The 20837-nt window shown below is 41.8% G+C and overlaps 1 protein-coding gene across 3 annotated transcripts in view; it reads left to right on the top strand.

Moving 5' to 3' along the window:
• znf827 (zinc finger protein 827) overlaps nucleotides 1–20837 on the top strand; it is a 59428-nt gene that overhangs the window by 7680 nt on the left and 30911 nt on the right. For all 3 annotated transcript variants that reach the window (XR_013300853.1, XM_077604438.1, XM_077604439.1), the window contains exons 2-3: nucleotides 13892–15103; nucleotides 19703–19875. Coding sequence is in view for 2 of the 3 variants with exons in the window: in XM_077604438.1 (XP_077460564.1) it covers nucleotides 13892–15103; nucleotides 19703–19875 (1385 nt within the window). In the remaining variant the exon portion in view is untranslated. The remainder of the gene's footprint in view (nucleotides 1–13891; nucleotides 15104–19702; nucleotides 19876–20837) is intronic.

Below are 20837 nucleotides of genomic sequence, written 5' to 3'. Positions count from 1 at the left end.
CCACTAGCTTGCGCTTTAGCTCATTTTGTCACCATGTTGTTGTTATCCTTTTTTGTGGCCTAAAAATAAACTTAGCTGCTGTCATTACAGCGCTAGCTCCCGCTTTAGCTATTTTCCTCACGGTCTTGTTGTTATCCTTTTTTTTTTGGCCCAAAAACGTACTTACTTGCCGCCATTACAGCGCTAGCTCACGCTTTAGCTAATTTTGTCACCGTCTTGTTATTGTTAAATACTTCTACGAGTTGGCCACCATTGTAAAAAAAAACAACAACAATAACAACAAGATGGTGACAACATGAACCAAAGCGCGAGCTAGTGCTGTAATGGCGGCAAGTAAGTTCATTTTTGCTCCAAAAATGAAGCGGTCCTGCCCACGTGAGCTCTACTTGGCATGAAAGTGGCCAGCAAATGTAAGATATATTTTGTATTTGCCTACCAAGTGACTTGGCGGCTTTCTAGGAGCGAAAGGCGAGCGCTAAATCGTCAAACGCCACCTCCTCTGCTTCCTCGCGCTCTCCATCCCTGGTGCCTGTTAAAGGCTTGTCCTGCAGGGCTTGGATGCACTTGTGTGCTACGACAACAACAGAGAAAGCGCCCAAAGCTCTTAGCGGCGCTTCCTCTCCACTTCCTCCCATCCCTCCCTCCCTCCCTCCCCATCCCCACCCTCACCCTCCTCGCTCTCGCTCTCTCCTCCGCCATCGCTCTGTCTTTCCCAGCTGCACCGGCGAGCTGTTCCGTGTGAAATGCTGCCAGCCGAAAGCCTCGCTACTCCTGCGAGAGTGCGGCTAAGCGCCAAAAAGGCCCGTTCCGCGAGCTGTACATCTCCGTGTTGCGACTTGTCAACGCGGGTGGGGGGTGGGAGTTGTTGGGTCATTAGCCAAAACTCGGGCGTTTTCCATTTCCTGCCGAGAAGTATTACAGTCTTCGTGTGCTTGCTTCTGATGGATACCTGAAAACTTGCAGTTTTAGTTGGCATATTTTTTATGTAAATAAGGGGAAATTAGCGCATCTAAATTCCCCAATTTGAACAAAGCTACCCAAATTTGGAGACTTATAAGAGGGTTATGAGCGAAAATGTCATTTTCCGAACCACATATTCTCAAAAAGGTCGCAGAGGGTGCTGGAGCCTTATCCCAACAAACTCCAAGGAAACTGTGGGCGTGGGGAGGGAGGGGCACAGGGAGGGGAATTGGTGGCCAGCCAATCGGAGGGGACAATGAGACAAACAACCAATCGTAGCTAGGGGCAATTTAGAGTCTTCAATTAGCCTAGCATGCATGTTTTTGGAGTGTGGGAGGAAACCGGATTACCCGGAGAAACTCCACGCAAGCCCATGGACAACATGCCAACTCCACACTTGGGATCGAACTCTCGACCCCACAATTGTGGGGTTGACGCGCTAACCACTCGTCAACTGCGCCGCCAGGTTACGGAAAAATGACATTTAAATATTTAGTTTGTAGAAATAACTTTATATAAAAAAAATAATCAATTTTGTCATATTGAACTTTCTCGATTGTGATTTTTTTTCACTTTTATGCTGTCTTTCATAATTGTTTCATTCATGCTAATATATACTGTGTTACTTTACATGTATTTTTTAATTATTAATATTTTGTTTTTAGCTTTTTTTTTAGCTGCCATTGACGTAGATCACATGTGTCAAAGTGGCGGCCCGGGGGCGGAAATCTGGCCCGCCGCATCTTTTTGTGCGGCCCGAGAAAGGAAATCATGAGTGCCGACTTTCTGTTTTAGGATCAAATTCAAATGAAGAGTATAGATGTATATTACATTTCCTGATTTCCCCCCCTTTAAATCAATAATTGTAATTCTTTAATCCATTTTTTCTGTTTTTGTTCAAAAATCCTTTTGTAAAATCTAAAAATATATTTAAAAAAGCTAAAATAAACATTGTTTTAGATCTATAAAAAACGGAACGGTCAAAATGGATGGGACGCTGAAAGATGAGCGTCCGCTGCACGTTAGCCTGCCAAGCGCACATTAAAACGGGCCTTGAATCGAGACCGCGTTGTTAATCAAGAGCTGTTTACCAAAGTGGGAAAATAGAAGTCTCTAAGTGGAGGTAATCAGCATATGTATATATTTGCACGCTATTTAAAATGGCCGCCGGCCAACACGTTGATCTTTACCCCCGCGCGCCGAGCGAACACGTTCCACTTGGCGCGGTGTTGCGCCGTGACCTCACTTCCTGTGTGGGTTGACGGGCGCGGGAGTGCGGAGCCTGCCTCTATTTAGCCTTTAATGCAGCACCCGGGCTAAAGCGGCTCTCCTTCCTTTTAGTGGCTTTTCACGCCGCAGTCAAGAGGAAGGGCTAATGTCTTTTTAAATGGGGGACTTTGCTAAAAGAAAAGAAAAAAATACTAAGGGTGAAAGTGTTTTGATGCCGGAAAAGTTTCAGTGGACGTCCAAGAGAGCAACATCGGAAAATATCTTCAAATGTTTTGCGATTTTTAGTTCATTTACGATTTGGTTAGCTCTAGCTAGGCTAGCATGTTGGGTTGATTGGTTAGCGCAAGGGTGTCAGACTCGCGGGCTGCTTTAACGTCAACTTAATTTCACGTGGGCCGGACCATTTTAGATATAATATTTAGATTTTTTTTTAATAAATGGATTAAAAGAACTGGATTACAAACCCCGGAATATTCCCTTTTTTTATAGATATAAAACAATGTTTATTTTAGTTTTTTTAAATATATTTTTAGATTTTACAAAATGACTTTTGAACTAAAAACACAGAAAAAATGGATTAAAAAAATACAATTATTGATTTAAAAGAGGGAAAATCAAGAAATTTAATATACATTAATACTCTTCATTTGAATTTGATCCTAAAACAGAAAGTCAGCACTCATGATTAACTTTCCCAGGCCACACAAAATGATGCGGCGGGCCAGATTTGGCCCCCGGGCCGCCACTTTGACACTAGTGGGTTAGCGCATCCACTTTACAGTTCTTAGCTGGTGGCTTTCGCTGGATTTGTATGTTCTCCTCGTGGCCGCGTGGGTTTTCTCTGGGTACTCCGGTTTCCTTCCTAGATTGCCCCCTAGCTATGATCGGTTCTCCTTTGTCTCATTGTGCCCTGTGATTGGCTGTTGACCAATTCGGGGCTTCTCCTGCCCGGTGCCTATAGTTAGCTAGGCTCCAGCTCCCCCGTGAACATTGGCGGTAGTGAAGATAAATGAATAAGTGACTTAAAGACTCGTTTTTTTCACCTGATTTAGACCGAAAAATGATTTCCAAAAACGTGATCTCTTCCCATTCGAAAAAATCACGTCCTCCGGCCTGGTGTCCAATCACGTGATGGGATCGGAAATGAAAGGGAATTCATTTCTACCAACCCTTTCATGTTTACACCACGGGTTTGTCCCGTGTAGTGACTTACGACTCTTTGTGGCGACCATTCCGTACTACAGTCGATGAAATTGGAGTGTCCTTTTCACTATGTGCGGCCGTTGCATTCTTTTCACCCTATTAGCACGATCTGGTAATTGTTTGAGAACTCCACGTCGTCCTCGCGTTGACCTTGTCGTATCCGTCCTGGCGGGAATGAGATCATCGGCACGGGAGACGAGAAGCCGACGCATCTCGTCCGCCCGCGGCTCCGACTGACGGTCGTCATAGCGATCGGTACGCTGCCGCGGTGAAGGATGGCTTTGAATGCGGCAGCCTGGGGTCGCGACCCGGTTACGGAGAGCGTCGGGGAGCGCCGTTTGCGGACAGTAAACAAGCGCGCGTCGTCCGGCGGCGGCGAAGATTGGAATCGCGCCTCGGCCCACTTTTCCCGCATGTAAATTAGCGGTTAGCAATTTTCACCTCTCTCGCTTGCTGGCTCGCCAGGGAATAAGGACCAGGACACATTCTGATTAGTGTTCTCGTCGTCCTTTAACGGCGCCCGGGCCAAACGTACTCTATTTTCTCGCCTATAAGCTGCATTTGTCGGACAAAAAAATGAAATTGGACAAATTAGACTTAGACATAGACGAAAACGCCATAATGCAAGAGTGTCAGACTCGGGTTGGTACGCGGGCCGCATTAACGTCAACTCAATTTCATGTGGGCCGGGACATTTTAGATATAATATTTAGATTTTTTTTAAATAAATGGATTAAAGGAACTGGATTAAAAGCCCTAAATATTCATTTTTTTATAGATTATTTGAGCTTTTTTTCTTAGTAAGAGAAAATCATTTATTTATTAATTGGTTTTCATTTTAAAAGGAAACTATTTTTATTATGTTCCATATTAAAGTGGAAAACAGAAAATATTTTTATATATTTTTAGATTTTGCAAGATGATTTTTGACCTAAATACACAGAAAAAAATGATTAAAAATTGCAATTATTGATTTAAAAGGGGGAAAATCAGGAAATATAATTTACATCAATATCTATCATTTGAATTTGATCCTAAAACAGAGTTGGCACTCATGATTTACTTTCCCGGGCCCCACAAAATGATGCGGCGGGCCAGATTTGGCCCCTGGGCCGCCACTTTGACACCTGCGCCATAATGCAAGACAATGCGGCCGATACGGTCATTTAATTCAAAATAGAGAAAAGATAAACAGATAAAACTTAACAAAAAATTATTTAGACGTCTGTGAATAAAATTCTACAAAAAACGACAGTATTTTGCATAAAACATGAAAAAAAACTCACTTTCTTGCCACTATCTTACCTAGGGATGACAAACCATATCACTTCCTGGTTGTACTGCTCACTTGACCTCCTTTTTGAAAAAAGTGGGTGCAACTATTGCCCGTTTTTTGCACACAACCCCCCCAAAAAAACTCATTCTTCGCTCGACATCACAAACCACATCGATTTTCCGTAAAAGCGCCTTTGCCAACCTATTTTATGATTTTTTTTTTGTATTTTTACATCCCGACGTAAATTGGCGCCCCGCTACCCCTGCTTTGTATCTGGCGGCGGCGGCGGCGGCTCTGAATAATGACACGCATCGCCCGCCGCTGACGAAAACACATCTTAATTCATTCACAGCAGACACGGGTGTCAAAGTGGCCATCTCGGGAAGACAGCCTGCAATTCTTCGGGAGGGAAAAGTGTGAAAAGAGACGGCCGTCACCCCGCCGTGTCGTTTTCTGGCACGCCGAAGCCGCTCGCCGAGGTGACGCCGTTTGTGTGTGTGTAGAAGAGAAGTGAGAGCGAGTAGGAGTAGTGTGGAAGGTGGGAGTGTGTGAGGGTGCCGTGTATTGTTTGTAAATCGCCATATCGGCAGAAAAAGGGACATTGGACTCTTATGGCTGTCAGTCCACTCGTGGGAATGCCAAGTGTATTCCACAGGGAGATGTGTGTGTGTGGATGGATATGTATATATTATATATGCATAAATGCATTATTTTTGCATTCTATTATACGGATGTGACGGGGTGTCAGAATGTTGGGAGAAGCTGAAATTCGTTTATTTGCGGTTGGAATTGATTTGTTCGAAACTGGTAGTGAGAGTGAAGGAACAGTTTGGGTTTGGGTTTATTTTTTTTAATGAGTGAAGAAACGGTTCTAGTTTTGTTTTATTTTTTATTTTTTTTTCAATGAGAATGAAGGAACAGTTTGTGGGTTTTTTGTGTTTTTTTCAATGTGAGTGAAGAACCAGTTCGTGTTTTTTTTTTTTTTTGAGGAGTGAAGAAACCGTTCTAGTTTTGTTTTATTTTTTTTCAATGAGAATGAAGGAACAGTTTGTGGTTTGTTTTATTATTATTATTATTTCTAATGCGAGTGAAGAGCCATTTTTTAATTTTATTTTTTGACAGTGAAGAAACAGTTCTAGTTTTGTTTTATTTTAATATTTTTTTTCAACGAGAGTAAAGAACCAGTTTTGATTTTTGAATGAGAGTGAAGAAACAGTTCTAGCTTAAAGCTAGCATGGTTTCGTAGCAAAACAATGCAAAATCCCAATTACATTTTTTTTCAATGTCGTTGATCGTTAAAAGTACTTTCACTTATGTTCATTAGCATTAAGCTAGCATGTCTTTAGAAGAAAGGAATGCAACGTTTCTTTAGAATTTTAATACTTTTTGGGGGGGGCGGGGTTATAGTTTGACAAAACATTTCAATTGTACCTCTATTAGCAATTAGCAAGCACGTTTTTCCGTCTTTTGCTTTATCGTTTAGCTCAACTAGAGTATAACGAACGCCTCAAACGGCATCCACGCGGTCTCCGTTCGCTAATTGTTAAATTCTCGTCATTTCAAATCTCAAATACGTCACAGCGGCCCCCCAAATCAACCTCATTTTACGCCCTAGCCGGCGTACGACCTCAAATTTGGGCCACGAACGCAACCCGCCACCCCGTACCCTCCTCGCCATAAATCCAAATATCCCGTACGCCGTAGCTCGCATTGATTATTTCCGTCCCGAAAATAGAACGCCAAGTCCAAGCGAGTCCGGAGGTTCCTGACCCTTGACCGCCGGCGGATACTTTACTTAAGCCCCTGGCGTGGTAGACGGGCGGCGCCACACATCTCTCCCGCGGCCATGTCTTCCTCGTGGGCGGGTTAAGAAGGTTAGGGCAAAGGCGGGGAGAACGCGGGAAGCCAGGCGGCCGCCGCGGATGTCGTGAAGAAGGAGACGCGGCGGTAATTAAGTGTCCGGCTGGGCCGCGGCTGCGGGCTATGCTAATGAGGTAGCAGCCCGATGGTCGGGACGGCCTTATTAGACAATACGGTGGGAGAGACGTTCGGCCGGCGAGTCTCGGCGAGTGACTAACGGTTCCTCCCGAGGAGGAAGGTTGGTTTGTGTTAATTAGGACGTGGCGGATCTCCACGGTTTCCTTCGCTCTCGGTTTTTTAGTGTCGTCCATTTCGTTCGGCGGTGGATGTCGATGAAGACAAAAATGTGCTTGGTGGTGACTTGTTGTGATTGATAGGTTTTGCGAGGAGGGGACTAATTAGCTCGTTTGTTAATCAACTAAATGCGTCTGCGAGGAGATTTTGGACGGTGATTGCGTGTGTATAAAGAATCGGAAAAGAGGGAGAAATGGCTTTCTTTAAGGGCTGTGATAATTCAACTATAATCTGTTATTTTAAAATATTGTGTTGCTTTGAAGTTGTAGATTTGTAAAACAAAATGAATGGTCATAAAATGGTCATAAAATTTACAGATAGCGAATATTTACTGCTGTTTACCCCGACTTTTTTAATAATATAAAAAATAAATACATACATGCACAATTTTACTTTTTTTTAAACCTTATTTGTTATTTTAACATATTTGGTTGCTTTTAATTTGTGCATTTGTAAAACTTATTTAATACAAAAAATGGTCATAAAACTTAAAGCTAGGGAAAATTTACTGCTGTTTAACCCATTTTTTTAATGATAAAAAAATTAAATACATACATAGACAATGTTACTTTTTTAACCTTATTTGTTATTTTAACATATTTGGTTGCTTTTAATTTGTGCATTTGTAAAACTAAATGAATACACAAAATGGTCATAAAACTTATAGCTAGTGAATATTTATGCTGTTTACCCCGATTTTTTTAATAATAAAAAAATAAATACAGTGTTACTTTTTTTTAACCTTAATTGTTATTTTAACATATTTTGTTGCTTTTAAATTGTACGTTTGTAAAACAAAATGAATACACAAAATGGTCATAAAACTTTCAGCTAGCGAAAATTTACTGCTGTTTACCCCGATTTTTTTAATAATAAAAAGATTAACTAAATAGACAATATGTTACTTTTTTACCTTATTTGTTATTGTAACATATTTTGTTGCTTTTAATTTGGACATTTATAAAACTAAATGAATACGAAAAATGGTCATAAAACTTACAGCTAGTTAATATTTACTGCTGTTTACCCCGATTATTTTTAAAAATAAAAAAATTAAATACATAGACATTTTTTTTAACCTTATTTGTTATTGTAACATATTGTGTTGCTTTTAATTAGTACATTCATCTGTATATTTTTTTAGCATTGTTTTAGCCCATCTTTCAAGAAACACTCGGTAGCCCGCCAGGTTTATAAAACCCTACCCTACTTTTAAGCCCAGCAAAACCCCATAAACAATAATAATAATGTTTTCTGATAAGTCATAGATATGAGGCGCACCTCATTGAAGTAGAATTGCACTTTTGTATGATAATTACACGTTCTCGTGAGGTTTTTTTTCGAGGAATATGAGACCGACCATTTTGTTGAGATATTCAAAACGACGTGTTACTTAGAAACCTTTATTTCCTGGTATCTTAAAAAAACAGGATTGTGACAAGTTGTTAATATTATTCTAGGATGTTTATACGTGCAATGTGTCATAATACAATTCCACAATGCCTCCATTTTGTGCCTGGCTGCAGCTATTTCAATAAAAATAGCTCTTTAAGAGGGTCAAAGGCTAATTTACATCTTTTGCCCTGTTGCAATTCATCCTCTTATTCGCACAAACCCATTTGGACTAATATTTTCTCTTTTCCCGTGCTCGGGTAATGGTGTCATCCTAAAATAAAACGGCATTTAAGTCCAAAACGGGAGGCCGATTTGTCAGCGCCGTGACTCACCGCCGGTCGGCGTTAGCCTGCCAGCCGCCGTAAAATATTCGGCGAGGCTGAAAACACATTTCAGAGGGGGAAGTGTTTTTTGATTGACCTTCTTTGCAGTCAATGACTTGGTTTAAAAAATCCAGTATTTTGAAGTGTTCTCGTTGGGGTTTAGATCTGGGGAATGATGCTCTTTTGGTTAGCAATCTGTTCTACCCCTACTTGTTGTGTTTCAGACCACCGTGAGGAAAAATTTGGATAAAAAAATGAACGTTATGTCTTTCTTAAAATGGCCGCCAATGCGGGTTTATCTTGCGACTCTTCCTTTTCGACATGACGGACGGAATTGAAGCTACCCAACAAACCCCCCCACCCCCTTTTCCTCCCTTAATCGGCTAATGGCCTCCTCTTCTTTCCCGCCCTCCCCCTTTTTTCATCCCGCCATTCGTGGCTTTCGCCTGGCCGGCTCCTCCCACTCCACTCTTCGGGGCCTCGAGGTCAGGCGGGCCAATTTTCATGCCCGGCTAAGTGGCAGAATGGCTTGGCGCGGCGCGTTTACGTGCCGAAAGCAAGTCGTGCCGGGTGACCTCCCCGCTGGTCCGCCTACCTTTTTTAGGTCCACTCCTTTTTTTTTCTTTTTTTTCTCCCCTGACTTGAACTGTTCTTTTGTTTTTTGTTTTTTATCTATAACGACAGTCGCAAGACGGAGCCAGTCGTCGCCGCGTTACGTAACGTGGAGGTGTCCCAGATTCGATGGCGCCATGGGAAATGGGGCCGTCATTTTCGGAGCATTGGAATCGGGTCAAAACTAGTTTTTTTTTTTTTTAAATGTATTGATTTAGTTTGAAGAATTAACTCTTTGGCTGAAATTGACGCTGATAGACATCCTAAATGCGCTGAATAAACCTCCTTCTTAGCTCAAAACACCACTTGACTATCATTTTCCATTAGAAAAACTACAAATTAAAAGACTGTTAGCCTATAATTGTAGCATATTTAAAAAAACATTTTTTTTATGTTTTTGTTTTAAACAAAAACCAAAAAGCAATGAATTTTTTGTTTTTGTTAAAAAAAACCGTGGTATTAGGACAGTTTCCCCCATAAAATTTGGATTATCTGGACCACCGGTAGTGAAGATATGGCTCGCGAGCCCTTTGTGGCTCTTTTGATTGCTGCTAGCTAAAATGTACCTCTATTTTAGATATCATATTTAAAAAGAAATGGATCAAAAGCCCTAAATATTCAGTTTTTTAAAATAGATCTAAAGATATGTTAATTTGAGCTTTTTTCGTAGTAAGGGAAAATGTCTTTTAATCATGTTTTTCATTTCAAAAGGGACCATATATATATATATATATATTTAATTATGTTCAATATTAAAGTGGAAAACAGAAAATATTTTTATATATTTATTTTTAAATGCTTAAATTTTTAAAATGCTTTTTCAACTAAAAACACCAAAAGAAAAAAAAATGATTACCAAAAATTGCAATTATTGATTTAAAAAGGTGAAATGAGGAAATATAATATACATCTATAATTAGATATCTAGAATTTGATCTTAAAACCAAAAGTCGACCCTCATGATTTAATTTCTCGGGCCACACAAAATGATGCGGCGGGCCAGATTTGGCCCCCAGGCCGCCACTTTGACACCTAGATTTTTTTAATCATATTTTTTTCATCAAACTCTTCTGCATGCATATTCTGATTGACTATCAACAGCATTACAATGAATTCACAGACTTTTTCTACCTTAAAATTGATGAAATAACTAAAAAAGGCATATTTTTGATCATCTTGTTTTACTTTGAAATTCTGAATATGGCTCTCCAGGAAAACCATTTTGAAAATAGCTGCCGAATGGCCGGCATATGTTTGCGGCGGAGCGATAAGACGCCCCGCGGGCAGTTCGCCGCAACCGAGCGCTAAACGCTAACCTCTTTTCTATAGCAGACGGCCGGGGCGCCGTCCCGCAGGCTAACCGCTTGTATCTGTCGTAAATGCGCCATCCGCTTTGAATCATCCGTGTGGCGGTGTCGCGCGTTCGCGGGGGTGCCGCGCGCCAAATGTCACGCTTTGGACTTTACGGGGGAGAGGCAGTCGGCCTTGAAGTTTGCAACTTGTAGTTAGCTTTGTTAAATCAGAATACCAGCCAATCTACCCAATGACTAAAGACACATTTTGTATCAAACTACGAAAATAACAATTAAATGAAGCAAATGTCAATCACAAAGTCTGAATCTCATCTTTAGCCACGACCAAATGTGTTTTTTTTGGCAGTGCTGTTCATTGCTGTTTTTGGATATGTTAATATCAACTAGATTCTGCTGAATGTTTTTTTTTTTTTGGGCTGTGAGGAATATAAGCATATATTTAACATTTAATGCTGTTTTTTAATTTTAGGGCAATTACAGGTAATTAATTTCTGTCATTTAATTATTTTTAGTATTTCATGAATATTATTATAATTTTTTAATGACTAGCATATCTGAAAAATACTACATAGTATGCAGTCAGAGTGAGAAATAAATGATTTAATAATATTTAAATTTTACTGAAGAGTCGAATGACAGTTTTAGTCAATTGGGCATCTGTCGTTGTCAATTTTGCGTCATTTTAGGGTTCTTCCAGATGACTTTCTATGAATTTTGGATCATTTTCAATAGATTTTGAGGTTCTTTCTATAAAATTTGGATCAGTTTTTATTGATTTTGAGGGACTTTCTTCTTCGTTTGTTAGTTCCTGCTCATTTTTGGCCCATTCCCAGGTGGCTTCCTATTGGTTTTGGGGTATTTCAGGGTTTCCTATCTACGCTTAGCTACAGTTACAGGCGGCGTTTTGACAGCAGGGGGCGAATGAATGAATGAATCAATCTAGAGCAGGGGTGTCAGACTCGGTTTGGTTCGCGGGCGCTTTAACATCAACTTGATTTCATGTGGGCCGGACCATTTTAGATATAATATTTAGATTTTTTTGGAAATAGATTAAAAGAACTGGATTAAAATCCCTGAATATTCAGTTTTTAATAGATAAAACAATGTTTTTTTTTTTTAGCTTTTTTAAATATATTTTTAGATTTTACAAAATGATTTTTGAACTAAAAGAAAAAAATGGATAAAAAAATGACTAACTGATTTAAAAAGGGGAAAATCAGGAAATGGAATATTCATCTATACTCTTCATTTTAATTTGATCCTAAAACAGAAAGTCGGCACTCATGATTTACTTTCCCGGGCCACACAATAGTATCCGGTGGGCCAGATTTGGCCCCCGGGCCGCCACTTTGACACTGGTGATCTAGAGGAAATGGAGCAAAGTGCAAGACTTGATTACACGACTCCCAAACTTTGTTGTCAAAAAACATAATTCTGTACGTACAGTGAAAATGAGCTACAAAGTCCCCGTCAACAACCCCACCTGGGGCCCAAATATGACCCCCTGTCGGTCCACTTCCGGCCCCCCTACCGCGGCTTTGACACGCCCGCTCTCGCCTTTTATTTGGTCATTCTTCAACATACATTTCCAGTTTCCGATGAATACTGGAAGCATTCCAAAAGTGAAGCCTGGCGAAAGCCACTTGCGGGTCGCCGACCGCGCCGGCCTTTCTGCGACTCCGGGGCGCCGAAGCAACTCCCACGATCCCCAGCGGCCGCCGAACCTCCGTTGCCTAGCAACGATTTAGCTTTAGCCGGTAAACAGGTGAAGGCGTTTTCTCAATTGGTTTGATCGGATGTTTATTTTTTATTTTTTTGGGGCCGAGAAACAATCCCGAGACGATAAATTTTTGAATATGTATCAGCAACGCTCGCTCCTCTTTGTCCGCCCTTGTCGGGCAAGCTGTAATATTTTGCTTATGAATATTGATACGGCGAGTGTATATTAATGACCCCGGCTGACCTTAACCCTATCCTTATTGGCTCCCCGTCGGTATCTTTCGGGCTCATGAATATTAATGGGGTTCCGTCACCTCCATTACCCTAATCTTTGCCGTCTAGCCTTCCAGATGGATGGCGTCGTCATGGTAACGCCGTTACTCCTTGAGACCGAAGGATAGGATTTTTAGGTGCCCGGCAAATCAACATTATTTCAAGCGTTGAGACGACAAACGCCGAGAAGAACTCAAAATAGTTTTCGGTGCGCTCGCCATTGACCAAGTGAAAAATAGCCGTTTTTATCTTGACTGGTGATGGTTATTTTGTTGGGTATTTTCCAAAATGGTCGCCGAAGGGTGATGGTGGTCATTTTGGGTGTCGTTCTAAGGAATAATGTCGGGACAAAGTATTTCTGTGGCTAACCAAAAGTGCATTTTTTTTCTGTGTGGGAGTTGGAAGCAGTTTGTTTTGAATGGAATGGCTGACAATGATGGTGGTTTTTTTTGAACTGGGATGGCTCAAGTCCAATCTTGCAATGTAGGACTTCCTGGAATTTGCCGCGCCACATTGGTTGGGAAAAATGGAATTTTATGAACTGAAATATGCAGAGCTGCCAACTTTATCGGAATTTCTGGAGTTTACTCCTGACAACCTCCATAAAATGTCCCCTAATTTTTTAAAAATACCAAATTTCCAATTTAAATGTCTCAAAATTAATACCATCGCTACGGCTTCCGCCATCTTGATACAATGGCACTATAAATTAACACGAGTGCTTTGTGAATCATCCGAGCATGATAATAACAGTTAGATTTAAATTGTCCTTTTTTAATTTTATATTGAATTTGGGCGAATCACATTCACCCCTGATGAAAACACAAAACTCCTGTGTATTATATATATATATATATATGTATGTGTGTATGTGTGTGTGTATATATATATATGTATATGTATATTTATATATATGTATAGGTGTATATTTGTGTATGTATGTGTATGTATATATATATATATATATATATATATATATATATTTATGTATATATATGTATATATATGTATGTATATGTATTTATGTGTGTGTATGTATGTGTATATGTGTGTATATATATGTATATGTGTGTGTATGTATATATATGTATATATGTGTGTATGTATGTGTATATGTATATATGTGTGCATGTATGTATATATGTATGTGTATATGTATATGTATATATGTGTATGTATGTGTATATGTATATATGTATGTATATATGTGTATGTATGTGTGTATATATGTATATGTATATATGTATGTATACAAGTGTGTATATATGTATGTACGTGTATATATGTATATGTATGTATATATAGATATATGTATATGTGTGTATATATATATATTTGTGTGTGTGTGTGTATAGAGATATATAGATATAGTGAGAGGAAAATGTCATTTGGACGTCCGCCGTTTCTGATCGTTCCATCTCAATCATTTGCAGATTTGGACAGCAATGACGAAGGAGGGCCCGACGGCGCCGGTTGCGGCGGCGGCGCCGACGAAGAAGGCTGGTTCGGCAACGCGTCGGACACGCGCTCCGAGTCTTCGTCCTACGGCGACGCCCAGGACGAGTTCCTCCCGCCCCGTGGCTCGTCCCCGGACGGCGAGCGGCGGAGCCCCACGCCGGTTCACCGCTCCTCCTTGGAACTCCTGGGACTGGGCGGCGGCGCCTTCTCGCCGCAGGACGCCGTCTCGTCGGTGGTGTCCTCGCTGTACGGCGAGGCGGCCTCCCGCGCCCTGGGGAAGCCCCTCAGCAGCAACCTGCGGCGCCTCCTGGAGGCTGGCTCCTTCAAGCTGGACTCGGGGGAGCCGCTGGGGCGGGCGTCCCGGGGCGGCGATTCCCCGCCGATAGGCCTGGCCTCGCCCCTCACGCTCTCGCCGTCTTCGCACCACGCTCAGCAGCTGAGCGCGCTGGCCCGCAAGCTCGCCAACAACAACGGCGGCTCGGCTTCGCCGGCGCTGGCCGCCAAACAGGAGCCGGCGGACAACTTTAACCCGCAGAGCAACGGCAACGGCGGCGGCGGTTTCGTGTGGGCGGGCGTGGCGGCGGACAAATGGCCGCCCACCGGCCGCTCCACGCCCCGCGGCTCCAGCCTCTCCCCGGACTCGGCCATCCAGAAGTTAAAAGCGGCGGCCAACGCGGTGCTCCAAGACAAGAACGCCGTGTCGGCCGGCGGCGGCGCCGCCCCGTCGGCCGGCGTTTCCTCGGTGGCCCCGCCCCTCGCCAGGGGCGAGGACGTGGTCCGCTTCGACGCCTTCAACTCCCCGTTCAGCCCGCAGTCGGCCAGCTCCACCCTGGCCGCCCTCTCCAAGAAGGTCAGCGAGCGCAGCCAGGGCGCGTCCACGCCCGGCACGCCGGCCGCCGATCACCAGAACTCGCCCACGTCCTTCCTGTCGCTGGTGTCCATGACCTCGTCGGCCGCCTTGCTCAAAGAGGTGGCGGCCAGGGCGGCGGGGAACCTGCTGGCCGAGAAGAAGGACGGCTCCCCGCTGCCCGGCGCCGTCCTCCAAGAGGACGTCAAGCCCGTGCTGGTGGACAAGAACCGCAGGGCGCCCACGCCGTCGACGCCCACGCCGTCGACGCCCACCCAAAGCCTGGAGATGATGTTGCCCTCCACGCCCAAAGGGAGAGGGAAACCCAACAGCCAAGCAGGTGAGTCTACGTCACAATCCATTTCGGGGCACGCTGTGTTTTAACTACCGTATTTTGGTGTTTAATATGCCCGGGTATATGACAGGATTTTTGCTTTTTTGAGCCTTCCGTTTGTGCGCCATTTAATATACCCCTGCCGTTTAATACAGTGGTACCTCGACATACGATTTTAATCCGTTCCGGGACTGAGATCATATGTCGAGCTTTTCGTAACTCGAGCGGACGTTTCCCATTGAAAACAAATTAATTCGTTGCAACCCTTGGAAAAAACACCAAAAACAGGATATTGGATTGGAAAAAAATGTTTTATTTCTTCTAATTTGCCATCTATTAACAAAGTAACACATAACTAGTGGTTTAATAGTCATAAAATGTGTAGTTTTAACCTGAGCAGTAAGTAGTTTTAGTCTGCAAAACGTTAATCCACCCCCGGTGGAAGAGTGGTGACCGTGTCGGCCTCGCAGTTCTGAGGTCGAGGGTTTGAGCCCCGGTCAGTCCTCACTGTGTGTGGTTTACATATTCTTCCCGGGCTTGTTTGGGTTTTCTTCCGATACTCCAGTTTCCTCCCACACCCCAAAACATGCATGCTAGGCTAACAGTCTAAATATCATTAGCGTGAATGGTTGTCCTTTGTCTCCTTGTGCACTGCGATTGGCTGCCATTTTCTTTCTGAATATTCTATTGTATGACTTCTTGCCATTTCCCGTGGCACACTTGTCCAATTTTCAAGGAGCGATAGAGCTATTTTGGAGCTAAAAGTCCTGTTCGCGTAATAGCTAGCTAGCAACGTGGCCATGGGATACTTAGATTCGGTATCGGCGCCCGCAAAAAAAAAATGAAAACGCACTTGTTCCAGCCACTTTGCTCTTATTAATGACCTTCCTGGAAAGACACTTGGTTGTCATCTCAGCCAGCCAACGTCCCAAAAGGCCAGCGCGCAATCTCCGGGGTGCCGGCGACCGAGGCTTCGCCACTTTCCCCCGACCGACGTTTGCCCCAAAAAAAAACAGCGGGTGGGAAACCCGGGCGGAACCCCGCTAACCGTCGAACGGCCGCTTTTGACGGATGGCGTGGCCACCCCGAGGAAAAAAAATTCTGAGAATTGACCGGAGACGGCGCGACGTCATATCGCGCCATCTGCATGTTAAAAAGGCGCCACGTCGCCGTAATCCGGCGAGCCGTCAAGGTCGAGCGGCGCTGTAAAAAAAAAAAAAAAATGCAGGTATGTTGTTTGGTCGCCAGACTGAAAAATGCGACCTTGATTATTGACGGCCCTGCCTTGTTTTTTATTGGCGTCCTCCCGCCGTAAAAGCCGTTGAGTGCTCATTTGCTCCGACGCTTTTTCCACCAAGAGCTCCCCTTTGGGGGCTTTTCGCCGGGTTTTCACCGGGGTTTTCGTCTGATTTTGCACTCGCGCGAATGCTTGGCTTTCAGGCGTCCAATCCGGTTGGATTGGGGGAAGGATTTCAATATGGTCTTGTCTCGTTCAGTCATGGGTGGCAAAGATAAGGCTCGGGGGGCAGAAAAGGGCCTGGCGCATCCTTTTTTTGTGGTCCATGAAAGTATTGAGTTTAGGTTTTTGGCTAAAAATATGTTTATATATACCCTACCCCTTTTCTCTTTGTTGTTTTTACATTATGATAAAATCATTAAAAATTGAATATACCTGTGTAGAAAAATATATATAAATACACAGATTAGATTAGATAACTTTATTCATCCCGTATTCAGGAAATTTTATTGTCACAGTAGCAACATGGTGAGAATACAGACACAGTGAAATACATTTTAGACATAAATAAATAGATAATAAATAAGTTAATAAATAAATAAATAAATAAATATATAAATCAATCAATCAATAAATATATAAATCAATCAATCAATCAATAAATAAATAAATCAATCAATCAATAAATCAATATATAAATAAATAAGCGTATATAAGACATAACTGTTTGTCCTTTTAATCACAGAAAATGTAATGTACATTTTCCAGTTTACCCCCTTTATTTTTTAATTGAAAATGATACATCAATAAAAATTACATTATAAAAAGGCTCAAAAAGAGGATTTGGGCAATTTTGAGGTCAACCAAAACAGCTTTTATTTCCCAAAAAAATGTAGAAGAGGACAATTATCATGAGAAAAAAAAGATAAATACGTTCTTCATTTAAATTGGGATTATTTCGTAATAAGAAAATGTCGTCGTAATACATGACATCATTTTTAACAGAATGTGACAAAATCTGAGCTTTTGCATCATTCCCAGACTCTAAACAAATGGAAATAATCAAGCGTTAAGTCGTCTCGCTGCTCTGGCGTTGTATTGATTTACCACAGCAAATCCACGTGTATGCGCGTATCTATTTATTTATTTATTTATGGCAACAGCACATTTTTCGCTCGGGCTAAACGGAGCTAAACAGAAAGCCCCGAATGATCAAAAATGACCCCACGCTATAAAAACTCCAGTTTTCATCCCCTTTTCGGCCCAGAGGCGTCCGATTTAATTCACCTCCGTTTTCCGACAGCTTGGGCGGCGTTGTTAGCAGGACGCTACGCCACGCTATGCCACGAGAGTCTTTTAAAAGGTTGCTGGCAACAACATGATATATTTCACGCGGTCTTTTACCTTTGGAAAGAAGCTTTTAAGACGGCGTGGAAGTGCGGCGCTAGCTTGTAAACAGCCAGCTCTTAAAGACGCCTTTGTTCGTTGACAATGCTCGTGCTTGAGATTTAACCCGTTGGAAAAATAAAGCGGAATTTCATGGTTTTGCCAAGTCATGATAGAGAAAAAGCGAAATAAAAGGCTGGATTTTCAAGAAGTGGCCACCATTTTGCTAGCTAGCTGACATTTTAGCGATGGTCGTGCTATTTTAGCTAATTGAATGTGTTTGAGATTCAACTCGTTGAAAAAATAAAGCGGAATTTCATGTTTTTGCTGAGTCGTCGGGGGAAAAAGTGAAATAAAAGCCTGTATTTTTAAGGAGTGGCCGCCATTTTGGCTAGCTAACATTTTAGCAATGGTTGTGCTATTTTAGCCAATCGAATGTTTTTTATGTCATTAATACACACGTAGCACATTGTATTTGTGGTATTTGTGTGATTATTGTGGCAGCCAATGAGTAAAAATTAGTAAATACATTTTAATCTTTTGGCTGTTGATGCTAAGAGAATTTATGCTTCTGAAAAATAGCATTTTACTTATTTACGAAGGTACTATTTCTTTTATTTGCTTCATTTTCTGATCTTATAGCATCCAAATTTACCAATATTAGGCTTTTGAAATAATCCATGTATTTATTAGGAATGTTTGTTCTTGAAAAATGAAAACTTTTTGTAGTTTAAAAGCCGGAAAAAGTAACATGTCCATGTTTTGTTTACATTCGAACGTTTGTTTTGCTTTTTTTTTCAAGCTGCCACAAGATGGCAGCACCCAAACTCCAAACTTGATTGATGTATTTAATTTAACCTTTTTTGGGCTGGAATCCGTTGCATTTTTTGCTATTTAATTTTCACCAAAACACACTTTAGGCAGTCTTAAGGGTTAAAAAACGATCTTTTTATTCGCCCAATTTCAATCCTTTACAAATGCTACCATCGGTCTCGACACGTCTATCCTTAAACCAATTCTTTCAGTGAGAAAAATCCGCAACGGGGGCGTCCCTGATTAAAAAGCTCTCAAGTGTGTCACAATCTAAGTTTTGGGTGTCAGAGCCATCTGGGCTTTGGTCTGCAACACGTCGGACAATAAATCTTACTTTCCCTCTCTTAAACATGACAGCCAATGAATTTTTATCTCCTCTAAAACACGTCCGTGGATAAATCTCCCTTCTCCCCACCGCGTTTGCATATTAATCACATATTTTTTACTCGTCCAAAATCGCACGTTTCTTTGCGGTTCTCCGTTTCGGAGACTTTTTGGGGGGAGGTTTGGGGGTCTTTTCTGGCCGCAGATGGCCATTTATTGTTGCAAATCGGCAGTCTCCAGCTTTTTACACCCCGGGTCAATGAATGGCTGAGCGCAGTCATTTCGCCAAACACTGATTACCAGATGTTTTTTTTTTTTTGCGAGGAACGCGGACGGAATACTTATGAAGCCGTGTCCAATTTGTAATGCCATCATGTCTCCTTCTAATAAGAGCAATAAAGCCCTAATGGATGCCGGATACAAAGCTAACAACAGTCATCGAGGTGCTTAAAAAAAATATATATATATATATATACCGTATTTAAAAGAAAAAAATGATGACCGAATCAACTGTACGCCTTTTATGCGCAAAAAATAGACTTGACAGGCACAAAAAAATGCGACAATGCGGCCGAAACTGTCATTTATTTCAAAATAGAGACAATATAAACAGATAAAACGCTTATTTTGACGTCTATGAAGGAAATTGAAGAAAAAAGTATCCTGGATAAAATGTGAAAAAACTGATTCGCTCATCTCCGATTATTCGGTTTCTCACGACGCTCTCCTAAAATATTTTAATTCTGTTTCTTGACGGGAACAAAGCAGCGCCTTTGAAAGCGCAGTCCATAAAGGTGTCTTTTAATTGGTGGGTTGTAAATGTCACCTTAATGTTTCCCTTTCAGGCTCGCCAGAGGACGGCGGTAAACCCTTCCAGTGTCCCGTTTGCGGCCTGGTCATCAAGCGCAAGAGCTACTGGAAGAGACACATGGTCATCCACACGGGCTTGAAAAGCCACCAGTGTCCGTTGTGTCCCTTCCGCTGTGCCCGCAAAGACAATCTCAAGTCCCACATGAAGGTGAACACCCCCAAAAATGGGATTTCATCTACAAACGGGGTGAACAAAAATGCCCTTTTTACACCACACTGACTTTTCTAGAACAACATTGGCACATTTACCACTTCACTTGAGCAGAATGTCATTTCTAACTCTGATATTTTGCCAAATATTGACGTGGATGGATGTTAACCCTCCCAAAATCCTCAAATTTGGGTTTTCCAAAAAGTCTCGGACTTTTGTTCCAAATAACAAAAAAATTATTGGCTAAAGCACGAGTGCAAAGAGTGAAAACACGACGTTGGCGGCCAGAGTGAAAATAAATAAAACACAAGTACCACTTGAATATTGACTCGCAAGCCCAGCCAGGGTGTCTTATAGTTCAGAAAATACGAAATGCATTTTAGATTTGAACTAAAAACAAAAAAAAGGATACAATATTACCAGGATTTTTTTTTTTTTGCCAAGCGTCAATTCTATTAAGTAGACTTAAACCCAATAGAGCAAGGGTGTCAGACTCGGGTTGGTTCGAGGGCCGCTTTAATGTCAACTTGATTTCACGTGGGCCGGACCATTTTAGATATAATATTTAGATTAATATTCAATTTTTTATAGATATAAAACAATGTTTATTTTAACTTTTTTATATATTTTTAGATTTTACAAAATGATTTTTGAACTAAAAACACAGAAAAAATGATTAAAAAATACAATTATTGATTTAAAAGGGGGAAAATCAGGACATTAAATTTGATAAACTTCTATACTCTTCATTGTAATTTGATCCTAAAACAGAAAGTCACAAGGCACTCACTATTTACTTTCCCGGGCCGCACAAAATGATGCGGCGGGCCAGATTTGGCCCCCGGGCCGCCACTTTGACACGTGCAATAGAGCATTGGTGTCAAACCTGCTGGTCATCCCACAGTCAAAATGGATTGAACATCAATGGGGGCCAGTTAGTTCACTTTTTAAACCACCCC

Source organism: Stigmatopora argus, chromosome 7, assembly GCF_051989625.1.
Source record: "Stigmatopora argus isolate UIUO_Sarg chromosome 7, RoL_Sarg_1.0, whole genome shotgun sequence".
NCBI classification, from domain to species: domain Eukaryota; kingdom Metazoa; phylum Chordata; class Actinopteri; order Syngnathiformes; family Syngnathidae; genus Stigmatopora; species Stigmatopora argus.
Note: the sequence above shows the minus strand (reverse complement) of the source record. Positions and strands in the feature narration are given on the sequence as shown.